Below are 16,333 nucleotides of genomic sequence, written 5' to 3'. Positions count from 1 at the left end.
CTGGACATGTGTGTCTAATGCCATGTCAGAAGGATGATAAGGAGAAAAACTGTTCCACCCCCATGAAAAACTTTCAGTGGTAGCGGATTTTCAGATAAAGGCTTTAAGGTAGCTGCTAAGAATTCCAAGTAGCATAGTAATGTCTGTTTTTAAAATATTTCATATTTCTTAACATTGATTTCTACAACCTTCTGCATGTATTTCTGTATGCTCTTTCAACAAATTTTATCCAGATGTTCCTCATGCTTCTTCAAGCTTCATCGTCTGAGAGTGATGCGCAACATGGCCTGTTCTTCCAGCTGAAACATCTTCCATTTTGTTTCAAAAGATAGAACAGTGTCTTGAGCAGAATTCAAAGGTGGTACAAAGAGTATTTAGAAAAAACTTTCAAAAACACTGGAGTGCGGTTCACAGCATATGCAGAAAAAGGAGATGGTCAAAAATGGGGTATTTCCGGATAAGCATCTACGTTTCATTTCCAGTGAGACGGATCTGTACAGGTGCAAAGAATAACCATACAACAACAACCAAAAAGCCTGTTTGTGTGTATTCATATTTTTTGCTTATGCTTTTATGCCCACATTTACTTAATTGCTAGCATTTATGAAAAACGTCTGTGTGCACAAAGAAGCTCTCCTTTATTGTTTGGGGGTTTTCCTACCTTTACAAATTTATTATTTGCTTAAATACAGTATTCAGGTTTGGGAAGATTTGTTTCATGCTGAAAAAAAACTTAGGGAAAAGATACTCTTTTTTAAAAATGACAAGGTAATGGCTCATCCACATACAAGGAATCTGAACTGTTAAGTAGCTGCTGGTGACAGCTGTGTCATAAAGACAGTGTAATGCATCATTTCAGTAAACATGACAGGAAATTGTGAGATCTAATTAAATGTTAATTTATTTAAAAATACATAGGCAACCTGACTTATGTAGTGATTTCTTTCTGCATTAGGTAGAAGATCTCTTCTTTCTGCAGCCTATGTGGACAGCTCAAAATGGGAAGAGAGACAAAAAGAGGAGCATAGCCTGGGTGAGAAAAGTTCTGTTTTTCTCTGCTTTGACTATTTGCAACCTGAACTCATTTTAGACTAGCTTATCATCTGTAAATACTGCAAAATAAAAAGATACTTGTGGCAATATGCTTCCGAGGTTCTATGTCAAAATCTGCTCAACATGTGAAAAATGTCATATATATTCAAAGCTGTGATGCAGAAAAAAGTTAAATTTGCCAGTTTAATTAATGTTTGGTTTCTACAAGCTGATTTTTTTCTTTCAGAAAATCCAAAACTTTTATGAATGTCATAGTTTTGTGTCTGACAGTTAAGACTCTCCAAGGGTTCTCTTCATTGACATTATTTAAATTGTAATGCAGTGTGAAAGAAGACATTCTGTAAGTATTACAGGGCATTCCTGTTTAAAAACATTTTTTAGAAGAACATTTTCCTTAAGAGTTTTGCAAGAGGGGAAGCTGCATTTCTTTTTGAAATTGTAGATATTTTCTTTTGAGGAAAAATTAAAACTGAATATTTTATTTCCAAGAAGTTGTACGTTAAACTGTATCTGCATATGGTACTGAGTTCTCTTGTGCAAATTTCATAGTTAAATTCTTCGACTAGAATACATTTGAATTATATACAACCATCTTTTTGGTGGCTTATGTTAAATGGAAAGCATCAAGCAAAACATTTTTCCGTCCTAAAGGTACATAAGCATTATTTTATACCACAAGTGTTTTGGAGATGCCTTAATGCATAGTCTTTGTCTTACATTTTGCATTCCTGGGCCCCTGAACTGTGCACGGATTATCAGGCTGAAAGAATTGTGTGAAATTCAAGGGCTTTTGTCAGGCAGGAAGACAGACCAAATGATCACATAAGTGATGGGGTTTTTTATGCACTAATTTGTTTCTGTTGCTTGTGTCTACACAGCTAAGTTTGTCAATGTGGTTTACTGCAGATGGGCCAGAAGCAGCCAGTGGGTGCTCATTACTATAGCTTGAGTCCTGCAAAGACTGTTAATACCTTGTAACCCTTTACTACCAATAGGACTCCTTATGCAGTGCAGTGTTTTTTTTGGGCTGGAGCCATAGGCTAGTGCCCTGGGATGCGTTTGAACCAGTCATCTCCAGATGAAAAAAGGTTCTTACTTTAACAAACATAGACAACAGAAATTCACCATAGAAGAAAACATTTTTGTACAAGTGCTGGTACAGTCCATGTTTGGTTTTCCCCAGCCTGTCAAGACCTGTTGTGATGGTTTGGCAGGCACAGTTCTTGCTGCTGCTCTGGTGATGATCTTGATCCAAAGCAGATGTCTGTTCTGTGCTTTTCAAAGAACTGCTTTGCATGTTCATTTTGTGTTCACAGAAAAAAGAAGAGTTAACATGGTGTCAGCTGTATTAGCATTTTCAAAGAGACAGCCCTGCAGACTTCCTCCCTTTATGTCAGTTATATGGTTGCACATATCATCTTGTGCATAGTAACTGGTGGTTGTAGCTAGAGTGAATTCCTTGTGTTGAGGAGATGCTTTTTTATTTATTTCAAACACTGTTTCAGAACTGTTACTCTGCAAAACTACGTTGTGAGAATACATTTAAAGGGAAAAGAAGTATTTTTTATTTAAAGTCAGTTCTATTTCTGTGCTGCAGTGATGTGGTGCCATTCCAGACTCAAACTCATTTACTGTGTCTGTATAAGATAGGCTTTATTCTCCTCTCTGTAGTCTCACTTTAGCATTCCAACTGTGAATGAGTTTAGCAAAATTCAGTACTGAAAAAAGTGTGGGAAAGAATGAAACTGTATTTAGCATACAGAAGCACATTTTTTCAAATAGGTAGGAATTGAAAATGTGTTAATTTGGAATTTACAAACCGCTTGCTGGTAGGAAGATACCTGAGTAGCAGTAATTTGTACTCCACTTACTGAAGAAATGGAAGGCATGCCTGGATTTAGATTCTCCAGTGTTTCAGTTGGCTCATTCAATAACAAGGGTAAAACTAAGTGACAGTAAGCATCTTGATGGAAGAACAGCAATTGCCAGAATCCCAGGAATGACAGAATCCGAGTGAGATAGGAAGTATCTTTTTGTTAGAAAAACTCACGGTACCCAAAATGGCTCATCCACAACACCAGGTGGCAGTGCTGCCCTTGCGGACGGTAATAATTTCCATTCAAATCCTTCTTGGGTATATAGCTGTGGTTCTTCCCAGAAGCTGCTTGGGATGTGGAAATACTGAGAAATGTGAAACATAAAAAGAAAAAAAGTACTTTCCTCAGCTTTCCTTTATAATTTAATTGAGCCTTTAAAATAAATTAAGGCTTTCTTTATATAGAAAGTGGAATGTTGGCCTGTAAGTTAAGGCATTAGTGCTGCTTTCCAGGACAGGTAAGCTTCACGTCACAGTTGTATCCACTTTCCTGTTGCTGCCTGGATTTCAACCCTGTCCTGGATGGACCACTTCTAATAATAGGAGGGTAGTGACCTTACATGGTTACCACATGTGCCACTTGATGTGGCTGCTCGCTGTGGATAGATACACTGTGAATCTAATTGAAACTGTGTGGATTTCTTAGGCCACCAAACTGGTATTATATGTCATAACCACTGACTTAGCAGGTGAGGGTCAATATTTTACCAGTCATTGTCCTGAATCACCCTGCTGCAGGCAGCAAGACATTGAGTTTCTATGAACAAATGACAATAAAAGTGAATGTGAAATCTCAGATATCAGTATTGTGGAGACAACTTTGAAGTGCTGTCTAGAAGTTAAATGACCTCAGCTCAGACTTACGGTTTGTTTTGTTAGTTTGTTATAATCCATGAGATTCTGCAATATGCAGAAATACATTTTTAGATAAATGGAAGTTTTGTAAAAGTTCATCTTGTAGAAATATGTATGAGAGATTACACCCACTAGTGTCATCTTTGGTAATGACTATTAGATGAAAGCACTAATAACATGTGTGTGTTAGAATGTACATCTAATTTTGCTTTGGCCATTAAAACACTTGGTTTATAAACCAGTGTTAGTGCTCAGATTTTACTATCAACAGTGCTAGGAGACTTGGGCATTCATGTTCCTGCATTCTAGTACTTCTATCAGGATGTTTTTAACTAAGAAGAAGCTTTAGTCTTGATTATTGAATAGCAACTTACAGAGCAAAAACTTGGTTTACAAAAGGTAGCTGAATTATTTTAAATCATAAACATGAGAAAAATAGTCTGGTTTTAGGTGCTCTTCAGAGAAAAAAAAACAGGGAGGAATTACTGCAAATGATTCCTATCTAGAAACAACAACAGACATGGCAATTTGTCTGGAAACAAAGCTAGATTTCCTATTAATTTGATTTGTCTTCTATTCTTTAAGGTTTGATCAGCCTTCATTTTGTTGTGACTCCTGAACTGGAGCTGATGGCTAAGTGCTTCATGTTGCTTTCCATGCTGAAGTTCTGATGGAAAGTTCCAGCTTTGTAGACAGCATAAAATGTCAGTCATTAAAATTGTATGTGTGAACTCTCCCAAAGGAGGCTTGTGTGTAAATGTGTAAATAGCTACCAGTCTTGGGATCTTCCACTCATAGTGTTGTATTCATTTGGTTTATATTCTACTTAAAGTACTCAGTGTTTCCTGAAATGGATGTTTCATTTTCATGAGCTCCTAAAGTGCCAAGCACAGGCATTGAGTACAGCCCAAAATGGTATCACCTTAGTTTTCAGAGGATAATGCATAACAAACCCAGTTCTGGAATAGATAGAAAAGTGAATTCCCAGCCCATGCAGTTGTCTGTTTCAGGTCGATGTTACTATGTCATCAAACATAGCAGATGTCAGAATGAATACTTTTTTCCAGCTGTCTCAAAATGCAGATGGAGAATGTCAGATGACAGTTAGCTTAGTATGTTTAGGCAAGGATCTAGCCAGTTGTTGATTCCTGACAAGTGGACTTTGCCAAAGCATCCATTCTGTCTAACTTCTAGTGCTACGGGGAGTACCCCAAAGTCTTTACCTACATGCTCCATCATGACCTCTGTGAGTGCTGGAGAGACAGGGAATATACATTCAAATACATACACTTGTAAGGATATTCCTGCAGAGATTTCTTTACCATTAAAAAAAGGTTATTTGCTGTTTTAGTGGTTATCTGGTATAGCACAGCCTTGGTGGTCTGCATCAGCTCAGCATTCTGGAGCTGGTCATAGGAGCTGGTAATTGCCTCAGTAACTTCATCCCAGATTTCCCTTTGCTTTCATGGTGATGAAATGCTTGCCTTCCCTCAGCCAGAGATAAATGCTCTTTTTGTGTTTTGAAGAACACCTTGAAGTGCTTGAAGAAGGAAGGTATTACGTAAACATGAAATGCTGCTGTGTGGTGGACAGCAGCATTGTACAGACTAAGAGTCAACCATTTTATTCCAAATCAAGACTCTGTCATTTTACTGTAAAGATCTTTGCATATGTGTTGAAATTTGACAGTATTAAGATCAGAGTAGCTCTGAATGCCATTCATACTGTTAGAAATGTATACTACCTGTAGACTTCCACTGGCTATGCAGATGTGCTTTTAAAATGAAGAATAGTGATGTCACGTGTTTTGCGGACAGACCATACATGAACTGCATCCCTCAGAGATGCAGCATGTTGCTAGTGCTGCATCTTGCCCCTGACAGCTTGGCAGGAGTAGAAGTTTAGTCAATTCTGATGTGCTGCTGCAAGCTGTACACACCTCACATCTCATTGACAGGTATGGAGGCCAGGTGACCTTTTTGGAAAATGAGTTGGAGAGGCCGGTTGACTTGTAGTCTTGGGGTGCAAAGGATGAAGTAAGGTGTTAATGATGCAGAGAGAATATTTTGAAGCCCTGGTCCTGCAAGGTGCAGGAGAATAGAAAAAGAAAATGCTTGAAGTCTGAATTTTATAGATTGAATATCATCAGTTCATGTCTCAGCTAAGAATCAAACAGCTGACAGTAAGCATACAACAAACAGCTTACTTTTCCTGAGTCATCATTATTTTCCAGGAAAAGTACAAAACTAAAATTCAAAACTAAATTAATTTAACTTCCAATTAAATTCATTAAATGCAGTGGTTGGCTACCTGTTCAACAGTCAGAAGCTTAAAGTTCCTGTATGGTCAAATTTACATTGTTACACGGCTGCTGGAGCAGGATGCTATAAAATTAGGTACTGGCACAGTGTCCAGTTTGAGTAACAGGATTTCTTTGGACTGCTGTTTGTGAATGTGTCTTGCTTCTGTGTCTCATTGTTTTACCATAAAATAAAGGACAAACCCATGCCAAAAGAACAGTCCAGCATGTGCTAAGATTGAAAGCAAGTGTGAATTTTAAAGACATCTGCTCGGTCTTTTTGGATGAGTTATATTTGTTACACTAATTTCATCCAATGCATTATAGGGTAGTTTGCTTTTCCTCCCATTCTTTCTAATAAGTTAAAATCATTGTGTTAAGAACCTTTCCATGTTAAGTATTTTAACAATAATTGGAAGTACTGTTTTCATACACCTTCAAAATAAGACGTTAATAAGGAGCCAGTATTTTATTTCATGGGCAGAGGTTCTATTCTAGGTTATACGATAGCTCTGCAGATTTTCATGTAATGCCAGTTGATTAAACGCACTCTTTTTTCTTTTTTCTCCAGCTGACTTAGCCCACTTAATGGACAGAACCTATGAAAGAAAGCTGCCTGTCAGCTCTTTGACAATAGCCCGGGTAAGGAAATAAATCCCAATCATAAAGTAATGGAAATGACAGTGAAATGTGTATGAAATCAAGTGAGTTAAGAGAGGATGAATGGTATCACCTCTGCTGGGAGCTCTGGGATCATGTATGTCTTGTTATGCTGTTAAATTGCTGTGTAAAGCTGTTTTATTGTTACTTTGTACTCATTAGTTAGTACCTGGACTGTGGGGTCTTCAAAACAGAATTTATTTATTTTTCTCTCAGTAAAATCAGGCCTCTCTGTTACTGAGCTATGTATTTCCCTAATATATGTTCCCTGCCTTCGTGTGGTTTCTGTCTTGGTGAGAGCTTAATGCCTCCTCAGGCATTTCATAAGATCCCAGGCTGCTAAGGGAACACAGTGAGTTATTACACTGCCCGTCTGTGTGCATCTTCCTCCACTTCCAGGCTCCTTTCAGAGTGAGGCAGAGGTGGATAGGGATACATTTTGCCTTTACAGTGGTTTTTTTCCTTGGCTTAGCAGACCAAGGCAGGACAAATGCTGGCCATGGGATAAGCAAACCCATTATTTTTACTGGATTTAGTGACCAGTTCTGTCCTCTGGATGTGTTAATGTAGGGAATGGGAATGAAGGCAGGGATGTGAGATATGGTTTGAAGTTCCCTGTGTGTTTGTACTGAAGAAAGAGAATAAATGTCACTTGTTTTTTAAAACAAACCCACAAGTTAATTTCAATCTCCAAGATTATCCAAAAAAGTTAAGTCACCACCCTGATTCCTCAGTAACACCACTAATCAGGATCATTGATACCGTTAACTGGGGAGTCACAGAAATTTTGGACAGTTACAAGATAAAGCATTTATACAGATCAGGGATTCTTGATCATTGCTTCTGAGACAGTGTCTGTGGGGGAAATGGGTTCCTCTGCCTTTTATTGCTTAACCAGCTTTATTCTCTTTGTTCATGTTCCTGCTTTGGGCTGACCTTTTCCCTGGAGAAGTGGCATTTCTAGACTGTCAAAAAGTCCCACTTTCAGATACCTGGAGGGCACATCAGAGTCTTGTTTTCTAAAACGCAAATTAAGTGCACAGGCATGCTAATGCCACACTCAGATGATGAGACCTACATGTATACAGTGTGCAAGGAGAATCAAGAAACTGGAGAGCAAGTACTAGTCAGCTGAAACTTATTTTTAGCTTATGCTTAGGATAAAGAGAAGTACTGACCTTGAGAACACGTTTATGTATTCTGAGCTAAAGGTGTTATGTTAGGAAGATTTGAGTGTTCCAGCATCTTTATGTTAATAAAACCTACAGGAAAACAGGATTCAGTATTACTATAAGACGAAGTCTGATTGAAAACTTGGCCTTTATTTAAGTAATTGATAGCACTGTGAATTTGGAAGATTGCCTGGAGTAGACAAGGTTTTAAATGAGAGCTTTTTAAACTTTACAGCATGGGACGTGATTTTATTTTCTTACCGTTAGTTGTATGTGTGGTGAAATAAAAAATGCTGTTGCCCCTGTCCTTCAGAATTTCTAGTATGAATAGGCACAACAGGCAAACTTTAGGGAAAAGAATACTTTTTAGAAAAAGAAGTTAAGGCATGTCTAAACTCATTCAGAATTGGGGGGAAAAAGTAAGGAACTGAATGTATTCTCAAAGGTTGGGATTAAAGAGCAAAAGAATTCAGAGAGCAGTAGCAAAAATATGGGGTACTGAGCTATATGGATATAATTATATTATAGTCTCCATGTTTTCAAGGTTTGTAACATTTCTTAGAGGTGAGGAGTGGAGTTGTCTCAGTTTAAAAATATTGGACTTGCAGAAGTCTAGACCAAACCTGAGTAGGAGCAAGCAAAGACTTGAAGACTTCCAGTACTGTCAGGCACCTAAATATGCCAAACAAATGTATTTTGTTTACTGAGGTGGCATTTTCTTACAATATATTTTGCAAATGCTCCCTTTGAAGCTTTTATTTCTTATTTTTTAAACAGTTTGTTGACAACATTTCTTCACGAGAAGAAGTGGATCAAGCCGAATACTACCTTTACAAGTAAGCATCTTTTCCCCACAACAGGAACTTGGGAGACATACAAGTAAATACCACAAAGTATTGCCCTTTTAAGACTGATGCTTTCCAGCTTACTGCCTTTGATTTCTCTTTTGCAAAATATGTTCAGCTGTTTGTGTTATTACTTGCAGCTAAGGGCCTTCTTGTTAACTTCTCCTTTGTTATGGCTACCTTCCTGGATGTTTGGCATTGGACTACTGTCCAGAATGTTAGTCTGAGCCACTGAGTGGCTAATAAAATCTCCAGCTATGATTTACATTAGAGATGCTGAAATTATATGGAATTATTTTTGTTTACAGTTTTTTCCCTTCTGATACTTTGTTGTTCTCTTAAGTCATAATTTAACTAAATTGGCTGTATGCATATTTGCATGTGTAAGTGTAGGACTCAGGGAAGCTTGTTCTCTTAGAAAGAACAGAAATGAGAACAGGCATGCTGTGGTAATGATGAAGTCAGCAAGGCTAAACAGAATCATAGAATTGTTTAGGTTGGAAAAAGTCTTTAAGATCATCGAGTGCCTTTAAGATCATCAAGTACTGCCATTAACCAAGCACTGCCAAGTGCACAACTAAACCATGCCCTGAAATGCTACATCTACAAGTCTTTAGATACCTGCAGGGATGATGGCTCAACCACTTCTCTGCACAGCCAGTTACAGTGAAGAAACTTTGTGTAGTTTTGGGTTTTATCGCCTTAATACTTTATATTCCCAGGTAAGCTATGTAGTTCACTTTATGCATGGGTTGTTAGGGTTTGCTGCAACTCTTTTTATGTTAGTGTATTGGGAACCTTTTCTGCTAGTGTCAGGGTGAGTGTTTGCTTGCTTCAAGTCAATACATCTCAATATTGACTTTAAGAGGGCAGTAATTCTTGCTGATCACTAAAATAAATTAGTTCTTTTACAGATGGTTGCACACACATTTTGAGACCCAGGTTTTGTGGTGGAGAAGGTAACAGCCTGTCAAAAGTGCATGAGAGAGCACCTTTAAAAATAATGTCAGGTTGTTTTTTGTAAATAATAATGGTTGTTATTGTAATGAAGATGTTTACTGAATAGCTGTTTTAAGTATATGCATAGTTGTAAGTGCATGACTGCATTAGGCTTCAGATCTCTGTGATTCTCTGGTACTGCTGGGACAGTATCTGAACCTCAGAGCTTCAAGATGGAAATACGAGAAAAACAATTTGCTAATACTAGCAATATGCTGCAATGAAAAAAATAAAAGGAGGAAGAAGAATCTCTTACACAGAGGAGATTAGTGGAGCTTTCATTCCTCTGATCAAGATTTCATTAGTCCTGTAAGAATCTGGGGTCAGAAATCAGTCTTGCAACATGTAAGATGAAAACAAGAGAAAGTAAAGGCAGTTTAAGGCAAGCCTTTTTTTTTTTTTTTTCTTTTTTTCAGATGTGCTATTAGTACATTTTGCTATTAATTGTGAAGATTGTAATGTACATTGTGCCACACAGACTTTAAGTTCTCTTTGACAGATTGGGCCCTGTACAGTAAGGGATGTGACAAGACCTTTGAATGCCCTGACACCAAGAGGAAAGTTTGGTAGTTTAATTGCAGAGTCTCAAAATGGTACAGAAAAAAACCGAGATAGTCAGATTGAGGTGTTCATGTGTACTGTGTCTTACAGGTTGGTTCTTCTTGAAGAAAGAGGTTCAGAGAGAACGACAAAAAATTAGAGGCATAAAGTATGTTCTGTAGTAAGAGTGAGAGAATAGAATAGGAATCTCTAACATGTAAATATCCTCCCTACTCTTCATTTGTGCCTGAATGGTACATCAGTTTAAAATACAGGGGGTTATCCTTAAAAACACATTCTAAAGGAGAAATTTGCAGTTCAAGAGTAATTACAGTCATTTGCTTGTTTCTCTAAGAAATAATTCTCCTGCAGCTGGTGAGAGTATAGTTATGTGCACATCAAGTATGACCATTTGTAAATGATACAGATTTTAGTAGTCTGTGGAGAGAATAGGGAGGTACTGATGGGTTGCATGGCTTGTCAGACATGCTTTGATTGGAATTTTTTTGTGTGTGTCCCTGTAATTCTGCTTTGTTTTGGTGCTGCAAAATGCGTAGTCTTTTAGTGATGTTAGCATCAGTTTTCCAGAAGACTGCATTTCAGTGTGACCCATGAAACTGTTTTCAAAATGCATTTATATGCAGGTAGTGAAACAGTATACAAAGGTCTGTAATTCATGTGAAAATGAAAAAATCCCAATTATAACATCGGTTTCCCTTTTCAAATGAAAATAAGTGTGCTGACTTCCGGAAATAGGAGATGTGGTTGGTACCAGCGAGGCCCCTTTCATTGTTCTTTACATTTTGTACTTAGGCTGGAATTCAAATGGAGGACATGCTTATAAAAATACCTCTTTGCAGCTAGGAGGATGTTTAACACAGAGAAAGTCCTACAAAAGTGGCCACACCATGAGACATAAAGGAGGTGTAGAGAGGGAGAATTAAAAAAGAGAAACTTTGACAAGAAATATCTTTTTCTGGCTTAATGAAAAACAGTGTAAAGCACAATTTGTATACTTATTTAAGGTGAGTAAGCTTTGGAAAAAAGAGAAACTATCAGCAAAAAGCTTTTTTATATCTTCCAGGGTATCCATTGCATGTACATGGCCTGGTAAGTTGGCTGTATGTGGATTTGTCGGAACGTAAATAAGCAGAATGCTCCCAGAGTCCAGTGTTTTTCCCCTTAGCTGCTTGTAGAGTATAGGGGGGAGATTTTGATGTCTCTCCCCACTGGTGGGTGCCTCTGGCAATCTGAGGTGAAGGGTGGTCAGTTCCAAGGCCGCTTACAAGGTTGGAAGGTGTTCCTGCTACAAAAGGGTAAACTGTGCCTGTGGGAAGAATCAGGGGGAAGTAAATGGCATGTCCATGCTTGCTGTGTGGGGTTTTCTTGAAAATGAGAGTGTAATGTAGGCTTTGTAGACTGGAGACTTTCTTTATGTGTCAGGTAGAACATAGTGTCAAAAAGTAGTATCCTGGAGCATTCCCATAATGCACTTAGGGTCCTTAAATGCAAAATGCAAAACTTAGACCTGTTTCAACTTTTCATCCTTTTAAAGCAGTGCATCTCCAGCCATATGGTCTCCACAGAGGATCTTGAGCTCTCAAGAATAGCTGTGTGGAAACTTCTGTGCTACATTGTGGAACATGTCAGTAAGATGGTAAAGGCCGTTTTGAGGCATGACATCATCTGCTTTCAGTGCTCCTCTTTTTGTTCTCTTCTGAATACCTCCCCCCCTCCATTAACTGTCATACTTTAAAAAATCCTTTCATCTCCTAGGATCCCAGCAGAAATGCTAATCAGAATGCAGAGCACTTTCAGCCAGATCAAAGACCTGCAGTTCTCCTTACTTTGTCCTGTCTCACCGAGATGTCACTATTTCTCAAGTCAGGGTGGTTTTTGTATCATAGAAAAGTTAGCATAATGGAGAGAGATTTTGTGGTGAGGTAACTACTGTTTCTGTATGTAGGTTTTATGTTAACAAAGATCTTCAATGTGTTTGAAAGTAATTGGGGAAGTTTATGTTGAGATTCCTCAGGAGGATTTTTAATTGCATTGAACTCATGACCCCCTATGTAGAAAAAAGTATACATACTGTCTGTAAAATGTTAATGTTTGTGCATGCATGTGCTCTGCAAATTTCTTGCACAATCTACCTAGATTTTTTCATTGCCTTTCCTTGATTGATAATTGCTTTTTTGGAAATGGAATTTTTTTTTCCAGATTTCAGGATTTGTTACCTGGGCTCAGTACTTTATTATAACCGCAAAATGGGGTAATAGCAGACTTTTAGAAGTTACTCTTGGATATGCTGTTACATCTTTCATGGTAGCAAGTTACAGTTGTTAGGCCAAATTTCATCCATTGAATCATTTTGGGACTGTAGTGTTCTCCATATATATCTGAAATTGTGCTTATTCCTTATCATGCCAGTGTATTAGTAGTTAGTCCAACATCACATATAGGTTTCACTCGCACTATCAGTATCTGCATGTCTGTTCTGTGGGTGCAGGGGTTGCAGTTTTTGATACTTTCATGCCTATCACGCAGTTTAGCATCTGAAAATGTTCAGTTACTCTGAAGTATTGCTTGTAATAAATGATCACAATGGAAAAAAAATACTAACTCCTGAAATATACTTTGCATGGCATTCATTCCCACTAATATGGTATTTTCTTCTTGTATGTAAATCTACAGAATGTAATGAATACCATTAACCTGTTCCAGCAGAAACAGAAAAAGGAGAAGAGATGTAGAGACAATACTACAACGTATTGTTTCTGATGTTTTCATTGTGCTAAGGCTGTAGCTGACATAGACTTCATGAGTCCATCAGGTCTTGGCTTTTGCTACCTCCAGAGATATACGTAGGTGAAAAAAACCCATAAGATATATTAAAAAAATTAGTCATAATTTTCTGCCTGTTATTCAAGTTATATAGCAATTGTGTTGTGAAATGATACTGAGAAGTGGTGGAAGCGTGTGAGAGAAAAATACACTTTGTAGCCAGAATGGCATGTTTCACCAGTTTGGACACCTGCCTCAGCTGAGCAATCCAAAATAACTTCATTTGCAATGTTATATATAACCTCATTATAATGTTCCAGTAATTTGCATGTGAATGACAGAAATACCTGTGTTTAATGTTGTTCCATAATGGTGGCCAGTGTGTGATGCTGCTGCATTGGAAGAACTGTTGGTCACTGTCCAAGCTAGTGCTGTCAGATTTAAGTGTTCTGGTCTTACTGACTCCACTGTCTTCTGGCTACAGCATTCACTCATTTCTGCACAGAAGGGCGCATGTGCTTACTCTCCCTGTCATCTTTCACGGTTTCTTTGTTGTCATTGTCTGTCCACGGTTTCTCAGAGTTTGAGCTGTAGGAATCTTTGGAGAAAATAACTAGCAACTACATTTCAGAACCCAGAGCCAAGTTTCAGCCAGCCTAATCCTGTAACCACAACTCATTCAGGTAGGTGTTCTCAGTCAGTGTAACTGTGCTGTAAAGGGGGAGAACCATCGGTAAAGATGCAACACTGAAAAGCATTCAGAAAGGTTTCTTCCTTTAACACAGGCCTGTTCAGCCATCTGCTTTTCATAGTTTCTCTCTCCTTTTGTCTGCGCTTTCCTTTAAGCTTGGTAGAAAGTGGACAAGAATTTTCTAGTCACTGCATATTAAAGCAGAAAATGTTGGAAGACTTCCCTTTAACACTGATCTTTTAGTTTTTTCATGTTACGATGCTAAAGGGATAAGCATTTGGCTTTTATATTTAAAACAAGAGGAAAAGAAGGAGCCTTCTACAAACAGACTGTATGTTTGCACATGTATGGGCAAACACACCCACCTCCCCTCCCCCCAATATTTCTGGAGTAGATACAAAGCTAAAACCAGTCAGATTCAGAAATGGAAAGAACTGACTCAGTCCACATCCCATGTAGACAGACTTTTCGTTTAATATTGGGAGAAGGGCTTTCATTACTATTCTTGCAAGAAAAGAATATTAGCAGAATTTTTGTATATAATATTAGCAGAATTTTCGTATCTTTCAATCAGCATCTTTCTTGCCAACAGCTCAGAGCATTCCATCTAGTAGATAGTATTGGAAATAGACTGAAGTACAATGTAAGCAGTAAGTATTTAGGAACAGATCTTTAATGTTATGCTTAGTATATTTTGAAGGAGGAAAGGCAATTTTGTCTCAGAGTTTGACTCATGCTCACCTTAAAGGTCAATTTCACTACATCCAATGGCATTGTAAAGGTGGTTTTGTAAATTGCTGCACTAACAAAAAGCCTATCTGGAGGCAGATCTTGCATTATGTTTTAGAAATACTGAAAGTCTAGACAGAGGTTGAATTGCAGAAAAAATGTAGAGTGAGCCGTTCATATGAATACAAATGACCAAGACAGAATAAAGCCTTTTATAAGCTTCAGAATTTAAAACACAAGCACAAACAGGCATTTATTCCTTTTCTAGCTTTGATGACTAATAATTGTAAAGATACACTTGAGAATTATCACCATCCGGCTTCCCCTGAAAGGAACTTCAGGTTCCATTACAGCCTCTGAGCAATAATAGCAGCCAGAGCCAGCAGCAGCTCCAAATCCACGTAAATAGAAGAAAAAAGCATATAAAGCTATTGTTTCTGTTGAGTTCCCTTTCTTACAGCTTCCCCAAGTTGTGTGAAGCAGTACAGTAATCTTTTCCCTTTAAGTGATGTTAAAGATAACAACTACTAGGATAAAAAACTGACTTTTTATTAGGCTTACAACCCTACCCAGAGCTGCCACGATCCTTTCTTTGGGAACTACTAACTTTGTGGTTATTCTAGCAGTCAACCTAATTAATTCTTTTACGGTGCAAGTATTTATTCCTTTTTGAATCAAAATAAATAAGCAGGAAAAATAATAATGAACTACAATGTTGGAATAATCTTGACATGCTATAGACCAGAGCTGGTTTTTAACAGATAAATTGATTAGAATTAGAATTATCTTAGCTCTGTTTAAATCAGCAAGCAAGAAACTTTAATTCAAATAAAAGACTTTAAAGATGTTTCATGATTATAATTTTATTTATCTTTCTAAACAAAGCCTTATTGTTGCTTTTTGGTAACCCTTTAAACTATTCTGATTTTCTTTGGAACGATTGTACCAAATTTGGAACTGTGTTTTTACTGGGCGAAGAGACAATCTTGTATAAGTACTTACTAGGTTAACGGGTGCTTATATACACATTTCATTTGTATATTTGATTATCTTTTAAAAGAAAAGCATTTAGCAGACTGCTCTTTTTCATTGATGTGAGCAACTCTTGAGAAAGAAACTTGAATGAAAATACTACTTTTTTGCGAATGTAGACATTTTAGTGATTATGTAAACATCAATTATATTAGATGGGGAAAGCATTTATCAGAACATGTTTTGCATTTAAAAGTTATCAAGTGCAGGAAATCTTGGTTTTATTTGGTGAAATTAAACAGATTCTGAAGATGTCAGGATTTTAGTATTTGTGGGTGCCAGTTTTCATTCCTTTTTTATTTAGAAGAGGCAAGCACACATGCATTCCTGTAGTTTTCAGTCACAAATTACTCATTATTGAGCTGAACTAAACATAACATAGGAGAATAAAGAATATGTTACAATTGCAGCTGTAGAAGGCACAACAGTCATTAAAAATTCTGGTTTCAGTTGCTTAGCTAGTAACTTTGTCTAGTCTGTGGTAGCCTGCTGGTAAAATTAGCTGTAAAATACATGTTTCTTGAGGAAAAAAGATACTTAATGCAAATTTTTGAATTACGGTAGGTGGGTGGTGGTTTGGGTTTTAGGGTTTTTTTGGGGTTTTTTTTTTGTGAGCAGTTTATTTCAAATAGAAATTCTGTTAAGTGTTTCTTAGCTTTAACTTAACTGAGTCACACTGCTGAGTAGTACTAGATTGTGGTGTGAGCAAAAGTGGGGGTAGCCATTCATATGAAAACGTTAGGCAATTTTAACTTCATCTATCTTCACACATCATATATAAAATAACAAAATAGGCTA

General features: G+C 37.4%; 1 protein-coding gene across 1 annotated transcript in view; it reads left to right on the top strand.

The window, feature by feature from the left end:
- The window catches only part of MRPS27 (mitochondrial ribosomal protein S27), a 46,547-nt gene that overhangs the window by 1,060 nt on the left and 29,154 nt on the right, over positions 1 to 16,333 (top strand). Inside the window, exons 2-4 of the mRNA XM_040578912.1 lie at positions 956 to 1,033; positions 6,655 to 6,725; positions 8,693 to 8,751. Coding sequence (XP_040434846.1) covers positions 956 to 1,033; positions 6,655 to 6,725; positions 8,693 to 8,751 — 208 coding nt within the window. The remainder of the gene's footprint in view (positions 1 to 955; positions 1,034 to 6,654; positions 6,726 to 8,692; positions 8,752 to 16,333) is intronic.

This window comes from Falco naumanni, chromosome Z (genome assembly GCF_017639655.2).
Source record: "Falco naumanni isolate bFalNau1 chromosome Z, bFalNau1.pat, whole genome shotgun sequence".
Lineage (NCBI taxonomy): Eukaryota > Metazoa > Chordata > Aves > Falconiformes > Falconidae > Falco > Falco naumanni.
The sequence above is the reverse complement of the archived record's forward strand: the minus strand, read 5'-3'. Positions and strand labels throughout refer to the sequence as shown.